The 23,984-nt window shown below is 42.6% G+C and overlaps 1 protein-coding gene and 1 long non-coding RNA gene across 3 annotated transcripts in view; one reads left to right on the top strand and one right to left on the bottom strand.

The window, feature by feature from the left end:
• Window positions 1–5,091, bottom strand: part of GNE (glucosamine (UDP-N-acetyl)-2-epimerase/N-acetylmannosamine kinase) — a 34,926-nt gene extending 29,835 nt beyond the window's left edge. The window contains exon 1 of one of the 2 annotated variants that reach the window (XM_021533868.3): window positions 4,942–5,091. In XM_021533868.3, the coding sequence (XP_021389543.1) occupies window positions 4,942–4,992 (51 nt within the window). In that variant the 5' untranslated portion in view covers window positions 4,993–5,091. Of the gene's footprint in view, window positions 1–3,968; window positions 4,465–4,941 lie in introns of those variants that run through there. The other variant, XM_085566671.1, reaches the window with a different exon arrangement.
• A 6,020-nt stretch (window positions 5,092–11,111) lies between these two features.
• The window catches only part of LOC146763913 (uncharacterized), a 63,682-nt gene continuing 50,809 nt past the window's right edge, over window positions 11,112–23,984 (top strand). Inside the window, exon 1 of the long non-coding RNA XR_014951285.1 lies at window positions 11,112–23,984. This exon is cut by the window's right edge and continues 16,985 nt beyond it. This is a non-coding gene — a long non-coding RNA (uncharacterized LOC146763913).

Raw genomic sequence — 23,984 nt, 5'->3', positions numbered from 1 at the left:
AAAAAAGCAGTCTCTGTTGTAGAGAATTCCTTGATCAGGAGTGTGTGTGTAGGCTAGGCTGTATATCCATCTGAATATATATCCGTCTGAAATCCATACAAAGCACTGGAAAGAATACTGGAAACCTCAATAGTTGTTGTTTTTTTGTTTTTTTTTTTTTTTTTTTTTTTTCCCAGTTTGTTCTATGTCTTGAGCCTTTATCATAATTTCTGCTAAAAAAACCACCAAGCCACAAAACATTTCCTTCCCACTCTATCTAAAAATAGTGGAACTGACTTACTTTTTGCCCTCATGACGTGACTAATTCTGCTTATGTGATCTGTTAAATTCTTCAAAAGGGTCTTGTTTTCCTCACTTGTAACCAAGGTTACAAGTTACAAGCTGTCAAGGTTACAGCTTGTCTGTTTCTTCTTGTTCACTCCTGCTGGAATGATTGCTGCTGATGATTTTTTGACACACATCAGACATCCATGGGGAAACCTGATGCAGTTCAACATACCCAAGCTGGCTTCAAAACCAGTTGGTCTTGAACAATGATGGCAGCCTAGGCTGGGGTGGTTCTTGTGGTGTAATTCTTCCTCTTACTGTGCTGTGCATCTACACCCCTTGATCAGTAGACAATGTGGTTCAGTTAGAACAACTTGGGGTATGTTCAAAATGGAATGAGTAGAGTTGCTGTACATACTCAAGAGTATTTGGATGTGATCCAGAGCAGAATGAATTTGATTGGAAGCTGTCATCACTAGGTAAAACAGTGGGTAATTTTGCCAAATACAAGATCCCAATTTCCATCTCAGGTACAGATGGGAGAATTATTTGTTATATATGAATATATATAAAAAATTATACCTGGTCAAGGAAACTATGCAGAAGAAAGAGCCAACTTTGCAACAACCAAAGATGCAAATGTCTCTCATTTGTGCAAGTCAGGAAAGAAAGTTCTGTTAAGCTTTCCCAGTTCTGACATTAAGACTGCCTACTTTTTTCACTTCAATTTGACATGAAGTGCTGAAAAGAAAGTTAAAAGTCTGGCAGGAAGGAGAAATCAAACTCTGGAAGCTTCTCACTACTAATAAATAGCTCCTGTGTTACACACTGGTCTAGAGATTCCTCTTTGCTGTTTTTGTCCAACTGGTTTGTTCTTTTTTTTAATCTCTTCTAATCCTTTTGAGGCTCTTTGGCATCCTACCTGAATGCAACTGTGTTTTTTAATGTGACTATCAGATTACAAAGGCTACATAATTACAAAAAAAATCCATTAAGAAGTGATCTATTATCAGGACTAAAGAATTACAATAGTAAACATGTATTTTCACTCTTTATGCCATATTAAAATAATTTCTTTCATGTTTAGTTTGTGGATTTTGGCTATTAACTAAGACAAAAACTGTGATGAAAGAAGAAAATGAGATTGTAAAGTACAGTACAAAGCAGATAGTCAATTTACATTTACTAAGACAGATGAGGAAATTTTGTAAGACAGAATATAAAATGGACAAAGAAAATGTAGTAGTAGCTACTAGTCACTAAGTCTAGATTCTCCTGTCTTTTAGCACACTAGGTATTATTAGATGAGTTATTGAAATGTCTCCTTTAATCATGTGACCCTCAGAAGGATCTTAAATCTTAATCTATTACATGGCTACTATAATTCCCTGAAACAATTTCAGATTTTCCATTTGAAGAAGCATGTAGAGATGCAACAGAAGTCTTAAGTGCCAGTCAAAAGCACAATGGTACCCGGTATTCCACAAAGTACATCTGTGTTTTTAATTCTGGGTCAAGAATTAAATCTCCTTGTTTTTTTTTGAAGTAACTGTAGGCCTTATTTTCATTACCAGAAATGTCTAAAAAAAGTCTGTTTTTTCCAAACAACAAATAAAAATCAAGTAAAATTAAAAACAAGCACACAATTTTAAAAATAGGCTCTGTTTCTAAAGCCTTCAACAAAAAAACCTTCAGTAAATTTGCTCTGATTGGGCAGAAAATCAAGATCTTAATGATGAAGAGTAAATCTCTGGAATTCAGGATGACATTTAAAGAAAAACCCAAGAAACCCTACATGCTAAATTACCATTTACTTCTTTCCTTCCGGCTTTTTGATACTAATCTGGAAAAAAAGTCACATGAAGAGCATCTGAGTCAGCTGTTGCTCTAGAATAGTCTGACTTTCTCAGCTGGATTTGCTATCCACGTTCTTTTAATAAAGCTTTGATTCAGTACCAGATGTTTTAGTGAAAAATTGTCCAGAATTACAGAGACATATAAGTAACTGCTAAAATATTCCCTGGTTTGTGCAGGAAGAGCAACGCTACGACAGAGGTTCTAACAGACACCTATGTCCTTAGGCTGTGCAGAGTCCCTCTGGGAAAGACCATGCACTATTAAGAGAACAGCAGCCTATTTTCCCAAGGCCTTTTTTGTGCCAGGGTGTAGGAAGTTACTCAGAATCACATGGACACAGACCACTTTCTGACTGGTCTGGCTGCTGAGGCAGTATTAATAAAAAACTCAGCCTGAATGTATCTGACAATGAGACTCCAGGTTGTGAAAGGCTCTCCCTTTTACTTTTCCTGTGCTTTTTGAAACTCTCTTGTGTGTCTCTGAAAGGCAGTTATGAAATACTGGCAGTGTGTGGCACGCTCTCACGCCTGCATTTTCTCATACAAAGATCCAATGATCAAGCTCACTCTTTTGATTAGAATTAAAATTTGATTACAACTGTAAGAAAAATCATACAATTTGAACAATGCTTTTGAAAAGGACAATCCTGTGTCTTCAAAGCTAAGTACTTAGTGGAAGAATCCCTATGACTGGCTTCCACTACATTAAATCATGCTTATTTACAGAAAAGAATACGGGTATCCTTGACTCTGCCCTAGAATCAGTTTTACATAGCCCATAAAAATCTGACTTCCCCAGGCAGCACAGTGTTGATGGGACTCATGTCCCTGAGTGTGGACCACCAACCTTCTTACTAGTAAAAATTCTCCAGGCTGCAGGTAGGCTTGTTAAGTGTGATATGCTTAAGGAGCAATGCAGCAGAGGTGAGAAATCTTTTGTTAGAAGAGTGCTCCCAAGTCAGACAGTCCACACAATTCCTGTGTACTGACTCTCTCATTTAAAATCTTGTGGGATATGCAAACATTGTATAAGTTCCATCACCACCCTTGATTTCCTTAATATGAATGGGGAGCTTTCTTAATTTTCAGTTTTGTCCTTGAGTTGTTTTAATCTTCAGTATCTGATGTGCCATCATGGTGGTTTCAGATTTGGACTCAGACCACCATAGGAAAGCACTGCTGCCAGACAGCAAAAAAATGTCAATTAATTTCTTACTTAAAAAATAAATACAACAGATATCTTTTCAGTGCTTTTTGGAAATCAGTTTCTTTAAAGCCTAGATCTGAGTTCTAGATGGATATTTTCACTAGTGAATACCCAAGGTGATATTTCTCAACACCTCCAAATCTCAGGGAGACCTGGTGCCAAATCTGAAGTCAAAGCTGGCTGGAACGCAAGAGGAAAGGGAGAATAGGTAAAGAAAAATTTCAGAGAAAGAACTGACATGGTAGGACATTCAGACTGAAATAGAACAGGCCTTGCTTGCATGATAGCACGCACCTTTTGTTTTGTATTTTGGCAGGCATCACCTCTGATATGTGTTCCATACCCTTCAAGCATGCAGAGAGCTATAGCTCCTGGTAATTAAAAACAGCTGTCAGTCAGCCACAAAACCTGCTCTACAGGTGGCAAAGTCAGTGGCTGGGGGCAACAGCATCAACAGGACTACTTCCTGCAGTGGCCAAAGAGCAGGGATTTTGGAACCCTCCCTCCTATGAGCCTTGACCCCCATCTTCCCAGCTTTTCTGCACTTGTTACCCTCCCTGCTCCATGGCTCTCCTCTGCCTTCCCCTCAACGCTGTGTTACTTCACCTGTTGGCTGAACGTCTTCTGAGAAAACCTACCTGAAAAAGCAGCCCACAGAGCTCAAGTCTCCTTTTTATACCACCTGTATTCACATCTCTTCTCCCAAACCGTGTCCACATCCTACTTGAAAATGAATCCTTGGAGCGTGCATGCCTTTCTTCCTCGTGCTTGTGTAGCACCTGGCATGCTGGGGCCATTCGTCATTGCCACAGGCACATCAACAAAATAAAACTGAAAATTATTCTTGCCGAGACCAGGCAACACCACACTCCAGGGTGGGTGAACCTGATGTGGGTGAATTCCTCATCTCCCAGATAACAGAAATGTAGTCACAGTCACAAGGAACAGCGGCGCTAGCTTTGGGAAGGTCACTGGCTCCCTACATCTTGCAATGGACTGGGTAATAAAAAGAGAGAAAGGGCACAAATGGGCAACCATTCAGCACGGAGAACTTCCAAACGCCCACCAGAACAGCAGCCGGCACGGCCCCAAATAAACCCCGTGTGCCCGCCGGGCGGGCACGGCGGCTCCCGGCCGGGCGGGCGCGGCGGCTCCGGCCGGGCGGGCACGGCGGCTCCGGGCCGGGCGGGCACGGCGGCTCCCGGCCGGGCGGGCACGGCGGCTCCGGCCGGGCGGGCACGGCGGCTCGGGCCGGGCGGGCACGGCAGCTCCGGGCCGGGCGGGCACTCCCGGCCGGGCGGGCACGGCGGCTCCGGCCGGGCGGGCACGGCGGCTCCGGCCGGGCGGGCACGGCGGCTCCGGCCGGGCGGGCACTCCCGGCCGGGCGGGCACGGCGGCTCGGGCCGGGCGGGCACGGCGGCTCCGGGCCGGGCGGGCACTCCCGGCCGGGCGGGCACGGCAGCTCCCCGCCGGGCGGGCACGGCAGCTCCGGGCCGGGCGGGCACTCCCCGCCGGGCGGGCACTCCCGGCCGGGCGCATCCCCGCGGCCGGAGCGGGCTCGGCCCCGCGGCGCCCCGGCCCGCCCGCGGCCCGCGCCCGGCCCCGACTTACGTGAGGGCCGCGGGCCAGCGGCTCCCGCCGCGGCGGCGCGTTCGTCCCCATGGCGGCCGCCGCTCCCCGCCGCTCTCCCGGGCCGGCTCCGCCGCCGCCGAGCCCACACACACCCGGGGCCGGAGCCGGGGCCGCGCCGGGACCGCCCGCAAGCTCCGCCCGCCGCCGGGAGGGGCGCGCTGGGCGCTGGGTCGGGGGATGGATGGGAGCCGGAGGCTTCTCGGTGTTCCCCGGTGCTCCGGGCCGGGGTGCGGGGCTTTAGCGCTGGGTGCGCCCAAGGCCGTGCGCTATCCCTGCAGGGCAGCGCAGTCCTGCCGGGTATCCCTCGGTATCGCCTCCCTGTGCTCCCCGCAGGGAGCCCTTCCCCGGATGGGTACCCTCACGGCGCTGAGGAGATGCAGGCAGCTTTCCTGCTGCCAGGCATCTCTGTGGGCATCACCCGCCAATATCCATGACAGCCAGTGTGTTCAACGTCACCAGGGCTACCCAGCTCCGGTGAGAACAGCAGGAATCTGCAGCTGTCTCAAGGCAAGGAACCTGTCAAGTGAGTCTTCCCAAACGCAGGTTTGGAAGACAGCAGCAGCCAGAGCTTCTTCGCAAGCCTGATTCCAGTTCCTTCTTGCCCCAAGACATTGTTTCAAGGCTGTGACATGCTGTGTCTTGTAGCTGTACCTGTGGCCCCTTGGAAGTCTTGGGGCCTCCATGTGTCCATCCTGAAGGGAGCCCTGAATTTACCCTTCTCATACAGAGCCCCAGGCTGATCTAGACACCTGTGTGACCACGAATTTCTGGGTCATCTTGGGGTGCTTGCAGGTTTTTTGTGAATGTCTTTTGATTTTTGAGATATGTGCCTTAGTATTTGCAGAGAAATTACTTGTCTCCAACCGTTCTCTCCTTTCCTGCATGTTTTTCCTGGAGCACAGATGTTCAAAGTAACACATAAATTTATAGCACTTTACTCCAGGCCAGCCCACAGCACCTGTAAATTCTACTGACTGGCTCTGTGACCAGATTTGCACCCGTACACAAACAACTCAACATAGGGGCCGTAACTGTTGCTATGATATTTTGATTCACATCAGTGTGCTCTACTGGTATCTGTTTTGATACCTCCCTTGTAGTCATGGCAGTTTATAATTGGCAGTTTATATATTTTTTTTCATTCTGTTACCACAATGTTTTCCTAGATGCTCATTTTATCCTGTTAAATATCTACAAGGTAAGTTACTAAATAAAACATCAGAACAAAAGGAAGGGCAATAAAGCAGCACAAAAGGCTCTAAAAGGTGGGCATTTGTAGAATTGGAGAAGGAGGCATTTTCTTAGTTTGCTGTAAACTGTACATTGCATTTTCCCCCCATTTTACACAGCGTGCAGATCGGTGTGATTCTCTTTTCAATATATTTTCACTGTGAGTTCTTTGCTGTTCTTTCTTTGTCTCAGAAATATACATAATTTCTTCTGTCTCCAGTCTAATCTGAAACCCCACAGTGTTACACTGTGTTCTACTGAAGTCTCATCCTGCACATATGTATTTTCAGCTCTTATTTCTTCTCAGCAGTGAAACATCCAGTTAACAGATTTTCTTCCCCCAGGGCATTACAGTGGTGTATATGAGTTGGCATACACATAAATATATATGTAGGTATATATGTTTTAAACATACTTGCTGGCTGTGGGAGAAAACAATCTGTATTGAAATTTCCCTTTGTGAGATACTTAGTTTCTAAAATTTCTCTGTTGTTGACAAAAAGAGAACTTTAGATTTAGAACTTGAGGCTCTATTTTTTTCCTCTGGGACAAGACTACTTAAAATAATAGACTAAATTCCCTTGGGCTTCTCCAAGCTGCGTTCCTTTCTTACTGTACTTTTCCACTTTTGCAAACATTTGTCATCCTGTTTCTTCAAATGTCACTGATCATTTGTTTGGCATAGGACCTGTGCTTCCTACTCTACTGATTAGAGATAGGCCTTTGTTTTGGATTGATACAAATGCAAGTTCATTTATTTAGCTAATTTTTTTTCCTTCAGTACTGTATTCTGTGGCATTGCAGAAAATTCTTGTCTGCAAGGAACTGTGTCTGTTGTGCTACAGGACTTTTTACTTTTCCTGAAACTTAGCAAAAGCGGGAGCCCAAGAGTTTGGGTTGTCAGCCTGGGACTTTATTGAGTCTGCTGTGAAAAGTCACCAACTCCTTCACACAAACGAGCACACCTGAGTGCTTGTAGGGACAGTCAAGTGTTCCTGTCCTGGTCCCCTGTGCCATGTGAGTTGTAATGGTGTTTTACCCAGTGTGCAAAAAATTATGTCTTCAGAGGTGCAGTAAAGTATCCCCAAAGTGTTTGAGGCTCTCAGTATTATGGCTTCCCCAGCTGAAAGATGATTGTTATTCTCAGGCAGCCTCTACAGACATGTCTGTGTAGATGTGGTAATTCATAAGTGTAAGGCAGGGGGTGCATAAAATAAACCTTTAACAAGGTTTCCCCTCACTATCCCTTGATTTAGAATAGCAACAGGTAATTTCCGTAATATGTCCACATCCTGGTTTTAGGTGGGATAAGTTAATTTTTGTCCTAGTAGGTGGTATGGTGTTGTGTTCTGGATTTAGTATGAGACTAATGTTGATAATCAGACTAATGTTGATATCAGACTTAAATTTTCAGTTGTTACTAAATTTATAGTAGTGTTTATACTAAATTAGATAATTTTCAGCTTCTCCTGCTCTGCCATCAAGAAGGCTGGCAGGACAGAAGAGGATGGGAGAGAACACAGCCAGGACACCTGACCCCAGTTGGCCAAAGGGATATTCCACACCATATGATGTCATGCTTAGTATATGAACTGGGGAGGAAAGCTATCTGGGGCCTGCTGCTTGGGAAGTGGCAGAATCAGTGAGGAGACAGTAACCAATTTGTGTATCACTCACTCTTTTATATATTATAATTATTATTATCATTGCTGTTGTTGTTCTTGTACTTATTATTAATCATCACCACCATCATTACTAATATGTTCTCTCTGTCCCCATTAAACTGTCCTTATGTAAATCCAGAAGTCTGAGTCTGCTGATTCTCTGCCCCTTCCTGGTTAGAGGGTGGACTGAATGAGCAGCTGTGTGGTGCCTCATTGCAAACTGGGGTTAAACCATGACAATCCACCACTCCTCTGCATGTAAGACAAATGGAGAGGGTTGTGTTCTCCTTAATCTTCAGTAGGCTTGTGAGACACCTGAGGTTGTACAAGCTGCTTGGACCTAACTGAGCGCCTGCCTTCTCACACAAAACCAGACCTTCAAGTGCCTTATCTTGTCTTCTGGCTTCTCCTTTAAGAAACAAGTCTTGGTAAAATGCTGTTGCCCAATGTCAACTCCATCTACAATCTAAAAGAAATATTGCATTTTAAATAACATATTGGTCAATATTTATCAATTTGGCAGAAAATTAAATTTCTCCCTCTCTTCCCCTGCTTTGATGAGATCAGTGACTTGCAAATAGCAATAACCCCATTGAACAGGGTGTTCTAGGGAAGAGGAAAATGCACAAGGAACTCAAACTGAGCTTCTTGCATTGCCTTCTGCTGGCCAGCTAGGGCAGCTGACATGGAGCTGACTGCAGCCTGACTGCTGGATAATGAAAGGGGAATAAAAAAGGCTTTGTCTTTGTAAAGCTGTATGTCTTATTAAAATGAGTGTAGTCATATAGACCTACATATATATGTATGACTATACATGTATGAATTCACACAGCCATGTCTGTTTTCCACACATCTTCAGTGACCTTTCCTATTGAAAGAGAGGTAACATCACCCTTTTCCTGCTAGTATTGCCTGGGCTTTCAGCAACATCTTACAGGTTCACTTGATCTCTTGGCAGTTTATACACTCTGGGGACTTTATGCCCTGCCCAAGTGATGAGGTATTAGGTGTGGAGGAAGCTGAAATATGGACGTGGATGATTTGCAGAAGTTTTTTTCTGTTCCTTGTGAGCATTCAGAGCACTGAGCTGCTGTTACAGGAAGCTAAGAGTAAATGTTCTAAACCCTTCTAGGATATAGGTACTTCTCTCTGCTTTAGGGCAAAGAGGGACAGAAGGAACCTTTCAAGTAATCTCTGATTAAACAATTAACCCTGCTTTACTACATTTTCTTGCTCTACCCTCCTTTGTTTGCCTCCAGGCTGTTCCTGTAAGAAAACATGTGAAGAACGTCCACTAAGAGCAGACTACTGTTATATAGCTCATGCAGGCTCAGCTAAAAATGTCACCACAAACACTGGAGGAATTCATTACAACAGCACAGTAAAGTTGCTGAAGGAGAAAGGAAGGTCTAAACTTCCAGAATGACAGAAATAGAGGTGATTTCTACCAACCACTGCCACGAGGGACTGTGGATGACATAGATGAGCTGAGGCCTTTCCCTTTTAATCTGCTGCATGAGTGCCTGAAAGAAGTGGAATGTGGATCCTGGACCCACAACAGCAGAGACTCTGCGTCAAGAGGGAGGTGAATGGAAAAGCTCTGTGTAGAAAATCCCCAGATTTGCAGACTTAGTAAGACCCAGTATTTACACAGATTCAAACAGATGATGATTAAAAGACCTTACTGATATTTACCAAAAAGACCAGTACTTCATAAAAGTCCAAGTGTGTTCATGTGGTAAAAGCCATGTTTCTATAGCTAGTAACATACAGTATGGTGAATGGTTAATATATTAAGGTGAACACAGCTCATTAAAATAAAACCACTAGCCTCCACAGTATAGTAGCATCTTCCTGCTAGCAGGAGCAATATCACATTTGTTACATGTTCACAGCCTGTTACAACAGTCCATTAATTCAGATTTTACTCCTCAGACAGTTTTTGGCTAAGTCCTCTTCTGTATTCCAATAATGTGGCTGTATGTAACAAGGTTCTCAGAGTAAAGGTTTAGTACACAATCTATGTGGTGTTAGAGGAAAACATTTACCTCTGCTTTTCTACTTTCAAAAGCTTCAAGCTCTGAAGGATCCTGCACAGATGGAGTGCAGTGTAGTATTTGTATGGTGATCATCTTCTGACTATTCAGGCAGAAATAAACTGCAAAAAACCTGCAGTACATTTTATTGAAGCAGGAGTCTGGAAGCACTAGATTTATACAGCTGAGTATGTATGAAGCAGGCTGAAGGTGGGATTCATTTGAGTGGTATGGAGTGTTTACCTAGAAAATAAGAAAGGCCTGTCTGGTGTCCTGTATTTAAAGAAGGTCACATTTTACTTACAAGTTTTTACCTGTAAAGATTTCAGATTGCTTGGTTACTTAGGTTGACGCTTCTTTTGGTGCTCCAGAAGGGAAATGAGAGCAATAAATAATTCACCTTCCTCACCTTGAGGAAGGTGAATTATTAGCTCCAGGAAAGCCATTTGGAGCTTAGAATTTTCTAAGGAGGCTTGTGACCATTATGCAGGAGTCATGAGAGCTAATTGAGGAAACAGATCCATAGTCTGTTAATCCAGGTCAGATCTGACTTTTGACAGGAAAGAGCACTTGCTTATTTTGGACAGAACATACCTGTCTTGGGATGGTCCTTAGACAGCTGCCGCCTTTAACCAAATTTTGGGAAAATACCTTTACCTGCCTTCTACCTCAGGGCTGTGATGAGTTGTACCAGAGGCACCAGTCGAGATTCAGCACTTTCCAATAAACCCTGGTTCTTCACAGAGCTGGCTCTTTATGAAAGATGCACTGTTGTCAGGTGTCAGAGCACGAGAGAGCTCTGGCTGGTGGTCTCAGAGCTGCCTGTCATGTCTTTCCTGACAGAGCTGTGAGAAGCTTCTGTTCCCACTCTGAGATGAGCTGTGTCATCATGTGTCTAGGCTGAAAGCTACCCTGGGAAGATTTAGCCAGCTCTTCTGGTATAACACTGAGGACTGTTCACTCTCTGTCTTTGGTCAGAGCAAGGGAAGCATAAGATTTTCTTCCACAGTTTAAATTATTGAGCAGGAGTGGACAGCTAAGGATGAAAATATAGAGGTTTTTGGTTAGTAGCAGAAGACAAGAGAAAAAACACACTCCCACCAGAAAACAACAGTGATCCATATCCATACATGGATCTCTTCTCTAAAGAATGGTCATCACTGTTAGCAATAAGCCTTGTCCCAGCCTTTCCTAGTATGCCTGTGTTTACCCAGATGGGTAAACACAGGCATACTAGGAAAACACAGGCATACACAAGAAACAACACTTTCTATTCTCCTATTCTTGCTGTTGAATTGTGTTACTGATGCTAGTAGATTTGTTCAATTCCCAGCACTTGGGAACAATCAAAACTATCTCACTTGGGTGCTAAATAACAAACCAAGGAGCTCAGAATTTGACACAGGAGGCTGAAGATGCCATTCATGTAGTGCCAACACTTAGAAGACATTTCTGTACCTTGCCTGTCTTGGTCTGTATCAGTAAACAATGGCTTCCTCATGGTTTACAAGGAGTGGTTTGGCCACAATATGACTGCTTGCTTGTCAAGCTCTGTAGGAATTAATTTGTTTACATGTTGGTGAGAGTGGGGGGAAGTCTGAAGGGAGGAGGATTCAGTATTCTTTTTGTTGGAAGAGATTCAGATTAGGCAATATTTAACTAAATTAATACCTAAAGCCATGGACCCTGATGGTGTGTACTTATGAGTGCAGAGGGAGCTGGCAGATATAATTGTGAGGCCACTCTCAATTATCTTAGGCTGATCATAGTGACTGGGAGAGGTTCCTGAGATCTGAAGGAAAAAGAATGTCACTCCTGTCTTTCTTGTCTTCAGGGAGGACAAGAAAGAATATCCAGGCAACTATAGGTCAGTCACCCCTGTCCTGACTCATTAGTTGGGGGGATGGAGTGCACCCACAGCAAACTTGCTAATGAAACCCAGCTGAGTGGTGCTGTTGACACTCCTAAAAGGATGGGATGTAATCCAGAGGAGCCTGGACAAGGCTGAGAAGTAGGCCCATAGGAATCTCATGAGGTTTAACATGGCCAAGTTCTAGGTGCTGCACCTGGGTCAGGACAACCCCCAGTTACAGCACAGGCTGGGGATAAGCAGATGGAGAGCAGCCCTGTGAGAAGGATTTGGGGGTGGTGGTGGGTGAGAGGCTGGACATGACCCAGCCATGGACACTGCCAGCCCAGAAAGCCAAAGGTGTCCTGGGCTGAATCCAAAGCACCGTGGGCAGCAGGGGAGGGAGGGGATTCTGCCCCTCTGCTCTGCTCTGGTGAGAGCCCACCTGGAACCCTGCATCACCTCTGGGGTACCAGCACTGGAAGGACATGAACTGCTGGAATGAGTCTAGAGGAGGGACACCAAGATGAACAATGTGAGGGAAAACTTCTATAAGGAACTTCTATAAGGAAAGAACTGAGAGAACTGGGATTGTTCAGCCTGGAAAGGAGGAGGCTTTGGGGTGACCTAATTGTGACCTTACAGTACCTGAAGGGAGCCTACAAGAAAGACAGAAAGGGACTTTTTACAAGGGCATGTAATGACAGGACAAGAGGGAATGGCTTTAAATTGTCAGAGAGTAGGTTTAGATTGGATGTTAGGAACAAATGCTTTACTGTCAGAGTAGTGAGGCACTGGAACAGGTTGCTCAAAGCAGCTCTTGATGCCTAATCCTTGGGCATATTCCTAATCCTTGGGCTGGACTGGGCTCTGAGCAACCTGATCAAGTGGAAATTGTCCCTGCCCATGGCAAGGAGGATGGAAATAGATGATACTTAGTGTCCCTGTCAACCCTTTCTGTGGTTCTCTGTCTCCTGACATGATAGTGAAACAGCTTTCTGGAAACTATTCCTGGAAGGAAGGTGATTTGGATTAGTCAGTGTAGATATACAAAGAGGAAATCCTGTTTAATGAAGCCAATAACCTTCAGTGATGAAGGTCACTCATTACTCATTTGATACATGAGGGCGTAGCAGTAGATACCGCCTAACTTGTCTTCAGTAAGGCTTTAGATACTCCCATAAAATTAATGGATTAACTGCTGTCATATGGGCTTGATGAGCAGACAGTGTGGCAGATTGAAAACTGGCTGAATGTCTGGGCCCAGAGGGTAGTTATTATTCAATGACAGTAACTAATAGTGCACCCCAGGGGTCCATACTGGGTCCAACATGTTTAATCTTCATTATTTGTCTGGATGATGGAACAGAGTGCACCCACAGCACATTCACTGATGACACCAAACTAGGAGGGGTGGCTGACACACCAGGGTGTCCTTCTGCTTTTTAGTGGGAGTTTGACATCATACAGTTCAGCCAAGGGAAGTGCAAAGTCCTGCATCTGGGGACGAACAGTCAGATGCACTGGTACTTGTTGGAGATCAATTGGTCAAAATAACTTTGTGAGAAAGGACCTAAAGTCCTGGTGGGCAGCAAGTTGAACAAGAGCCATCAACATGCCCTTGTGCCAAAGCAGTTGAGCAGTATCCTGAACTACATTAGGAGGAGTGTTACAAACAGGCTGAGAGAGTGATATTTCTCCTCTATTCAGTACTGGTAAAGTCACACCTGGAGTGCTGGGATGAGCTCTGAGCTTCCCACTACAGCAGAGATACGGAGCTGCTGGTGATAGTAAAAGGGTTTTAAAATCATGGGGATTTAGGGTTAGAAGGAAAATTAAGCTTAGTAAGCCCTGAGAAAATACCCTGGGAATATGTAGGCCTTGTACCTTCTAGAACCTGTGTTGCTAGTACATGATAAATGATATAATTGTTAGATGTGATGATTGTTAAGTAATTAAATATAATTACTGTTTAATCATAAGAATAATCATGAGAAACTATGGTCAGGGGCCTAAGAAAGATAATGAGAAACTCATGCTTGATTAAAGTCAATATATACAGTAGAACAATATAAGTTTAATAATTAATATGTAAGTTATATAATGATAGAATATAAAATACGTTCAGCTCAAAAGCCATGTCGGAGTCAGATTTGGGTCTGTACCCCTGATTCCCAGAGCTCTTAATAAAAGCACCTGCATACAATCATATCCCGTGATTATGTGTGTTCCTAAAAGCTAACAGTGGGAGAGTCTAGAAGGAATTCAAGGATGATTAAGGGTCTGAAGCATCTTTCATATGAAGAAGGTCCAAGAGAACTGGTATGCTTTCTCAGAGAAGGCTCAGGGGGTAATCAGTGTGTTCCAAAATCTGAAGGGAGAGCAAAAAGAAGGAGCCAGCCTCTTCTTGGTGATACCCAGTGAGAGACAAGGGGCACAAACTGAAATGCTTTAATTTTCCTCTGAACATCAAGTAAGACTTTTTTACTGTGTGAGTGATCATGGTGGTAGATTTTCCTGCCTTGGGTATCTTCAGAGGTCATCTGGGCATAGTCCTGACAACCAGCCTGAAGTGGTCTTGTCTCAGCAGGGAGGCTGGACCAGATGTACTCCAGAGATTGCTTCCAACCTCAGCCATTCCAAGATTCTGTGATAGAACGTCATAAAATATTGAAGACGTAAAAGTTCCTACAGGTTGTGTACTGATAACTGAGGGTTGCTGAAAGGTCTCTAAATTATATGAGATACCTGTGTTTAAATGCTGAGCTACTCCTTAGTGACTTGGCAGTAACTTCTACACAGAGCAAACATGTTCCATTCAATGTTGTATCTGTAGATGGAAAGGATCAGGATGTGGATCCTGTTGAAGAGGAAGAATATTTGTCTTAAAGGTGTTGGCTTGTTTGGTGTGTGAAATGATGCATTACAGACATTCCTGTATTTTTATTTTCCCCAGGAATGAACTTTTTAAAGTTGATTTTTTCTGGGGGAGGGGTGTGTGCTTTTGATTCTACTGTTTTGCTGTTTTGTATCCTTGTCAGACCAGATATGTGCTTAGATTTGTGGTGGAAAGGGACACTTTAAAATATATGACCTCAAGTATGAAGGTAGCAAGGATCTGGGAGCCTGAGTACCCTTACAGATCTGAACCTTGCAGCTTGATACTTCAGAGGTGGAGAATAAAATCTGAGTGTCTCTGAGCCAAGTTTTTGGGACTTCATGTTTTTAGGGAGGTCTCCATTAGGAGACTTTGACAGAAGAGTTGAAATCAGGGTTGGTCACTGCTGTCTTTCAGCTGAGAATCTAGGCTTAAGAGTCCAGCTGGAATATGGGGTAGCAAGAAAAAACCCTTCTACTTATGAGAGAAAATTTTTAGGACTGTACTGCTGCTCCCTACAGGCATGCTAGTTTTCCATCCCAGATCACCTGCAATCTTATCCTGCCTGTTTCTGACTATAAGATAAATTATAACAGAAAGTTACTGCAGATACCATTTTACTGGGTTTTCCTCTCTTGAAGAAATGTACACCGCTGTTTGATTTGCCTGTTTTCCTGGAGCAAACTATGATTGTGACAGGGCATCCTTGCTTGCATGACCATTTTTTACTATCCCGAAACCAAAAGGCCAAATTCTGACATAAGAGTTTAAGTGAGGATCTCAGATATGTTTGGTCTGAAATGTGCTATATTCACAACTACAACAGATTGTTGAAAATCCAGGGATAGGAAAACAGCTTGTAAATTACACAGGTTTCCTATATATAAGGGTAAAATAGAAATATTTGTGGGCATCATAGTGAGGGGAATATATTAAAAAAACTCAGGTGTATTTCTTAAGCAAGTTTTCCTTGGAAGGAAAAAAGAGAGAGGCATCTTATTGCAAGTCACTGTTTTTGCTAAATGCAATGGGAGCAACACAGATTGTACTGTGTGAGAGCAGCCCTGAAGGTGAGTTCATACTTTCAGATGAACAGGGGACAAAGCAGGACTTTTTGTTCTTGGCAAATAAGCTGTGCAGCTGGCAGTGTGCTGCAAAGAAAATACAAACCCTGCTTACATACTGAGGCTTTTTTTTTTTTTTTTTTTTAGTTTACCTGATGAATAAGGGAGATGCCTACTTACTTCAGCTCTTTGCTCATCCAAATTATGATGATTAAAAAAAGCAAAGTGCTTTGGCATCAGTGCAGTTCTGTGAGTCAATGTGCCATACTTTAATGCTTTTACTTCAAGAGCAAAAGAGAGACAGGAAGGCTCTGGAGGAAATTCTAGCTTATATTTTGTTTTAATTGAGTTTTTACTCCAAGTGAGGACCCTAGCAGATTCCTTTGTTTGGGTGAAGCCAACAATCAGCTTAGAGGGAGAATTTAGGAAAAAAGTTGTAGTGTACAAGTGATATCTCTTTCAAAACTTCTGCAGTGACATTCACTGCTGTACAGACCCTCTGCACAGAGAGTCTTAAGGTAAATTCCCCTCTAAGCCTTCAAAGCAGAATCTTTTCCCAGTGCTTCAAGTTGTCCATCTTCATAAATGTCACACATGCTTCTAGAAAGCACAAGAAAGTATGTTCAAAAATTTCCTACATTAAACCTATTGAAAGTTTTAATGCTTCATATGTGTTGCAATTATCTGTATATTGGCTTGCTGGTATATGAAAGGTTTTTGAAAATATTCTGTTCTGAATGTTCTACATCAGTTACCCACAAAAAGCCAAACTGAAATTCTTCATAAATCAGGAAAATCGCCACTGAGATATTACACTGCAATATTGTAGGCTGAAATAGATTTTTTTTTTTTGAGGAAGTTATGTACAATAAAGAAAGTTAGACGTGCTGAAAACTGTAAAAGGCCTAGCTGGATTCTTCTCAGCCTAGTCTGAAAACCACCTTTGGCAGGCAGGACTTGGTGGATTTTAACTTAGGAAGGCCAGTTTTTAAAGGTACTTTGGCACTTAAAATGTATGAAAACACCACAGAGAATTTTGAAAATGCATTGGAAGGGGATAAGATTCAGAACTCCCTTTCCCTTCATTATCTAACCAACTGGGGTCTAACTCAACCAGCACCTTTCTCCACTGATATGTGGACCACTGTTTGAGAAGCCAACAGTGTGATGTCCAATTTTTCCTGGAAGGGGAGTGATGCCTGAAACATCCTTTCTGAGGCTGTTGAGAAACTAAGAGTGCAATCATTCTTGACTTCATCCCTGGCTGAAAGTAGGGAAAGTATTAGCAAACCTGCAGGATGCCTGGCCAGACTTTGGGATTTGGCACCACCTGTGCAGACTCTTGCCTCTTTTTTTATGTCCGAAGTCTTCCAGGGGTTCCACAGGATGGCACAATAGGAGGCAGAGCGTGGTGAACAGCATGTTTTCTCCTTCCTTGTTCCCTTTAGGTCACATAGTTGTTTTAACAAAGAGGCACACTTCTTACTCCAAGCCACAACTCCACCCTCTGGAGCATGGAGTCCCACAGGAGTACTCTGCTTAGCAAACTATTGCAGAGTGTTCTGCAGCCAGTCTAATGGCTTGGAATAAAAATGTCTGTTTGTGCTTTTGCTTCCAGTGTGTGAGTCTTTGTTTGAGCCTTTGTTTGAGCCTCAGATCTCAAGAGCACTCAGTTCTCTCAGTGAAGGGGCAGCAAAGAATAAGTTGCATGGTAAACATCTGCTGTCAGGGAAGGAAAGATGTAACGCATATGTGAGAATGGCATACATAGAACTAAACAACTCAAGATTGCCAGTATTTAGCTAAAATCTGTGGCGTATTATACCTGGCATAAACCTTGAAAACACAGATAAGAATGAGTCAAAAACAGCTTACAGAGCATACCTCAAACATTCAGGAGAGAGCAGATCAAAGTAAGAAAATCTAAAATACATGGCATCAAAATCTTCCATTGTCTTTTTAGTGAATAAGAAAAAAAAAATAAAGTATCTGGGACTCTCTCCTCTCTCTCCATATTCCATTGCTCTCCTTCATTTCATTTGTGCTTTGTTCTTTTTTTAGAAAGCAAATTTCCTGAGACTGGGAGGACCCTATGACCTAAACAGACTATCAAGACCTGTGCTGTACCTTGGGAGTCTGCATGCCTTCAGTTGCAGGAGCAAGGGAGTCCTTCAGTTATTTTTTTAATCAGCTAAGCTGAGGGACAGTGAGGAAGGCCATGGGCACTTTACCATGGTCTTTTGCAAAAAAGATTGCTCTGAAAACTGCTGTTTGATAACTTAGGGTGGGGACTTCCCTGTCAGAACAAAATATTCTGAACTAGTGTGAACTACAACTGGTGCAAATCAGCAGGGTGGGGGTACTTGTGTGGTGTCTCTCTGAAGCTGCATGGTATGTTTTATTTAGGTCTTGCCAAGTAAACTGTGCTGGGATGTAAGAAGTCAAGGCAAAGCTAAGTGTGCAAGGACTGAGGAGAGCTGTAGACAAGTGTTCAGAATTCATCTACAGCATCAGGGAAGGGACCAGAAAGAAATGACTTGAAGTAGAGAAAGCCAAGACCTCTTTACATTGGGTACCTCTTTCTCAACATGTCTGAACACAGATCAGTGCAGGCCAGTTTGGTCTTCCTGGAAGAGTTCACACAGCTACTGGGTCTCCCTGCAATGAGGACAGCATTTGAAACCAACATGAGGATCATGACCCATCAAGGTAAGCATGGCCTCCTCAGAAAGTCAGAGAACAGATTATGGACAGAAAGCCAGGTATACAAGGGAAGCTGTAGGCAGCTTTACCTGAATCAAGCTGAGTCTTTCACATTTGAGACATCTGGGGTGGGTTAGGTGAGTTGTCTTCTAAGGACAGGTGCCAAGAAGCGTGGTATTGTCCGTGCTAGAGGTCTAAATGCCAGTCCCATTGTACTTGATCTTAATTTGGACTTTAAGAAAGTGTCAAAATGAATGAGTAGCTCTTGGGCCTGGGATTTGAGAAATCTTCTCTGAAGGTAAGGAGAAAGGTAAGACCTAAATAGACTCAAAATAATTTAAAAAGCCTAAAGTCAATCTGACAGGGATTAGCATTTCTGTGATCCTGGTATTCTCTTTGCATCCCTGGGTGACTAATCCTCATTTCCTTCCCATATATTTCAGTCCTGACTGAAACAAATGCTAACCTTCAAGGCAAAATTGGAATCCATATGCTGGACCTTTGGTTCTCTGGTGTATGCCCTTCTGATATTGAAAAGACATCATGCACTCCAGGTGTACAACTGCTCACTGACAGAATGGTGAGACTCACAGCCTAGTATGCTGCGAGGTGCAGCTTGTTATGGGGCTGCCTACTGAGAGACAACTAACCCAAATATTTTACCACTGCTCCTTTCATCTGCCAGTCCAAGATTTTGTTCCAACTCGACCTGCAAGCATTGCATAACACAAAGACTTCAGTGACACTTGTTCAAGACTTGGAGGGCACTTCAGTGTGAAGCAATGTGTGCTTTAAACTTATGGGCTAGGTATTCTTTCTTCAGTGCCTTTCTTCTCTTTCCAGGACAGTTAATGAGCAAAGCAGTGATGGAACTGTATATGTAAGTGATAAATTCAGCACTCATAAGTTGTCGGGATCTGAGGTATTGATGATTTTGAGATTGTAGAAAGTCTCTGTCTGTCAGCCCCATTTGCAAAGAAAAAGTCATAATTGGTCTGTGATGGTTTCAAGGTTGTTTATTCTGTTTATCTCTAACATGTTCTGCTGCCCTGCCCAGCTCTGTCCTGCAGGGCAGCGTGTGGGGCTCTGCCCTCAGTGGGATGTGACAAACATTAAATACCAGAAACTCCCTGGGCTGGATTTACAAGAACGTGCCAATATCTGTCACCTACGTTGGACAGTGTGTCCCCAGCCTGAACCAACAGAAAAATGCCAACACCACAGTGAAACATGGAGGGCATGAAGAAGGAGAAAAAGGATGAGACACACCCAATTTCCTTCATCTTGTCCCCGTTGAACCCCTCATCTAGAATCCTAAAATTTTACTTTTTCACCCTTGCCACACTTAATTATTACTTTTATCAAACACTCAGAGCTTGTAATTCATCCTGTAAGATTTAAAACTCCTTTCCATGGACAGAGATCACAGATAGTGTCTCTGGGGCTCTGTCCAGGGGGGTTCCTGACCCCTGCCAGGGTCCCAGACCTGCCAGGGCAGCCAGAGGGAAGCCCTGCATTCCCACAACAAGTAAATTAGATTTGCAAACAGGAACTGCCACTTCTAAGAAAGCAGAGTAATTAATGAAAAATCTGCACCCAAGCCTGTGGAGACACATGCAGCCTTAACACATGCTAAAACTAATATATTAAGGCAAAAAATGGTTTTCTCCTCCAAAAAAATTGTTTTTCTTTATGTTTTCAGATGTTTCTTTATATCTACTTTTTTTTTGGTATTGATTAGTTGATCCCATTTGTAAGTGTAGAGCTATATTTGTTTTACAGTCTGGGTTTTACTAGTCTCGTATTTCTGAAGATGAAGATGATGGTGTCCCGTGGTGCAGGGTACTGACAGGAAATTCAGGGCCCTGTTCCTACCTCAGACAGCAATCATATTCAGTATTAGTGCTACTGTCATGGGGATAGGCCAGATGTGAAGAGGAGAGAATGAAATAACATATGGACATTGGCAGGAGACCATATGGACAATGGTCAGTTGTTTAAAAAGAATGTGAAAGGGTTCCAAATGTTATGTTCTGCACATTCATTCCTGCCTCTGAGCAGTGTTCAGCTATTGGGGCTACTGTGACTGTAGGAATCTTTCCACTTGCTATCCTTCATCTTAGAGCAGTCAATTATTGAACTTCTTTAGTTAAAAATAAACGTGCTACAGTAATTCTGATAACACCATCTGGTTTAAACAAGGAGACTAAAAGATCTTTCTCAAGATACTAATGAAAATTTTCTATGCCAGACAGACTTGTCTGATCTTTATAAGTCATTATTTCTGTGCAAATATTTGTGTTAAAAGTTTAACTGTAATTTCTGGATCTTTGTCATCTCCTTCCTGTCTGCACAGAGAGATGAGGCAGTGCCAGGCCTGTGATATGCAGCTGTGCCAGCCTGCAGGCAGCAGTTCCCTCTCACATCCTGTACCTGAGCTGGGCTTTGGAGGACAGCAGCTCCTCTCTCATGCCAAGCAGAGCAGAGATAAGGGTCATATGCATCAGCAGGCTGGCTCTGATACAGAATATTCAGGTTGCCATGTCCTGTCTAAAGGCAGAAATGTTGAGTGTTTCTTTTTTGCCACGTTGGCTGAATCACATCTTGGTAAGGTATTCAGAGCTGGCTGAGGCTATATCATTAAAGCTCCAGTGCATCTATTTTCTCTTTTTGTCTATTTTCTTCTATTCCTGTATATTTCCATTTGCCATTTCATGAGATTTTTTTTATTCAGACTATTTATTCACATTTGCACTCTCACTGTAGTCCTTTGTATTCTCACTACAGGTCCTTTGAGGTTCCCATAGTATTTTGGGGAATTAGCAGGTTGGAGTCCTGATTCCAGAGCAAGAAATTTATTTTTAGCTTGCAGACTTGTATAAAACCCGCCACAGTTGTCCTGAGATTGGTGAACTTTACTAGAAATGGAGTATTTCATAGTGAAATGACTACTCATCCTCAAAGCTCGACAGAGATTTTTATTTTGATATACCAGCCAATCTTATAGATGTTCCCATTTTTTGTTGACCAACACATCTCACAGACCAAATAAAAATTTCTGTCTTTCTGACCAGCCAGTGCCCATTAAGAGTTTTCTCCAGGGATAAAGTAAAGTCAAAAGCACAGCATGGCTTTCCTTTTTTGTGAGTTAAATATTCAGCTGAACTAGAATAATGAATCCTGAAAAAGATATATTTTTTTTTTCTTGGAACACCTTGGGAGAAAAGCAAAAACTCCTTTCTTGCAGACCATATAGATTTCCATTTGAACAAACTACTTTTTTTTTCTTTACTCAGGAAGGAAAAGAAAAGTCAGTCAAATATTTTTGTTTCATTTGACTTTTCAGATGAGGCTTAAAGAAAACATTCACAAGGTCCTTCTGGGAACAGCTCCTAAAATCCTGCCTGACATGGCAAATCTAAATGTGTCTTGTTGAACTATATTCTAGTCTCTGTAAATTCAGGGATGCTGATGTGATATAAAAAGCTGTCTCTCAACAATGAAAAGAATCATGTGTAATTATCCCAACCAAACCTTTGCAGTTATTTAATGTGATTTGCTGTTCAGCAGAATAAACTACCAAATGAGACAGTGGGACGTCAGAGGAAATTCCAGTGGTTGAGACTGTTCAGAAAAATGATGCATTATTACAGGGCAAGGATACCCCCATGGGACTTTTCTTCCTCCTCCTGTAGTCAAATCCTGGCTAAGCACTGTTACAATTTCACATCTAGCAACCAGAATTTTTGAGGGAAAATAGGTGGGCTTTTTATTTTTAGGTGGACCAGGTTGGCTCGGCTCATTGTGGTTGCTCCAGAGGAGGAATGGTGTGGTGGATTGAAGGAATGAGTAGCATGAGGAGGCAGTGCCAAAGGCATAAAAAGGTCCACTGTTATTGCTGTATCTGAGAAAAAGTACAGCAAACACCTTGGTATTCCTCCAAGCAGTGCTTCTTGCTCCTACAGTGGAAATTCTGCAGATGTGCAGCCTTGTGACAATCTCAAAGCCAGTCCTGCAAGTGCTGGCTGAACAGCACACCTTTGTAAACTGAAGCACTGTGTCAGTAACAGCATTCTGCCAAATTCCCATTTCTTCTAGTCTAATAGGAATCTTGTCTTGAGAGTTTTTTACCTTCTGACAAGCCTGGGATATTTTAACACAGGAGTTTCAGTGTACTTTATGATCCTTTAGTGTTTTGGTTTGTGTTTCAGATGCTTCAAGAACATTCACTACCTGTATTAATTAGAGAATAAGTACGACGAAATACTGTATTGCTCAGAATTTGTGAATAGGTCTGTTGTAGTCTGTTGTTCAGAAAAGGGAAAACTTTTCAAACACTCTGAAAAGGACATTTAAACTGTGCTTTATTATCATGTTCTGTTTAAAGGGTACAGCAAAATTTCGCCTAGAAACCTTTATCTATAAACTGATAGTCAGGTGACAGAGTTCCCTGGTGGAAGTTAACTTTCAGTGCTTACTAAAGAAATTGAGCAAACCTGTGTGTCTCTAATCTCCAGGAGTTCAGAAAGCATCAGTTATTTTGTGAAGTAGTGTTAAATTCTTTGCTTTGAAAAGTATTTTCAGTTTTTTACATTGAAAAGCTACTGACATTTACTTAAAATCTTAAATCAATGTATTTTACCTTCTTACTGTTTTTTTTTTTTTTTTTTTTTTTTTGAGTCTTTTGTATACCCTGATTTTTCAAGATTTTCTCTGCCACTCTGAAGACCAGAATCTTAATGTTTTTATTAATAAGGAGGAAGTCAGATAATGTGTCTGCACTAGTTGGGACTTAAGGCAAAACCAGAGTACTTGCCAGTATAGTTAATTGAATCCTGTCTTCAAACTGTAACAACTGTGTTTGAGGCTCCACATCAGTCTCCTGGAATGGTCTGAGTTATCTACTCAATGTGCCTCAGAGGTTGGTTGTATAAATCACAAATCAAAGCAACTCTGCACAGAGCACTCCTTTTTATATATGGGGCAGACATTCCTGTTTGACTGTGGTAAAAACCAACCAAACCCTGACACATTCCCAGCACTGAAGAGAAAGATGAAATTACCTTGTTATTAATCTGCAGGGAAATTGGACAATAGTGTCAACTTTCTCTCATTCATTTTCACCCCAGTTGAGAGAGAAATCCCTTCCTCTAATTGGAGTCTCATTCCTATAATTCCTCTGTTATTATCCCCTGGGTACTATGTTGGTGCAGATATAGTAGGGATGGTAGGCAGAGACTTGTGGTGTTATAGAAGAAGGATTAGACTCTTTGGTATTTACTTCAGTCTTTCATTCCTACTACATTCTTCAGTGACAACCTCATTCATCCTAAATTCAGTTTAGAGGGAATGGGAATGGGCCGTTCCCAGGAAGATAAGTGGGATTCCCTCCAAAATGTTTTGCAAGGTGTGTGTGAGAAATTTGCAGACAAGTCCAGTGAAACATAAATGAGATTTTTTTGGTGTCTCCAGTGCTGCAATGTATTTTTTAAAATGCTTGTAACAGAAATCTGTTGTTGTTCTACTGGATGCAATAACTATGAATAACTGAGATTGGATCTGAAGCCACTATAATCACATGCACCTTAAGAAATCCAT

This window comes from Lonchura striata, chromosome Z (assembly GCF_050655825.1).
Source record: "Lonchura striata isolate lonStrDom1 chromosome Z, ASM5065582v1, whole genome shotgun sequence".
NCBI classification, from domain to species: Eukaryota; Metazoa; Chordata; class Aves; order Passeriformes; family Estrildidae; genus Lonchura; species Lonchura striata.
The sequence above is the reverse complement of the archived record's forward strand: the minus strand, read 5'-3'. Positions and strand labels throughout refer to the sequence as shown.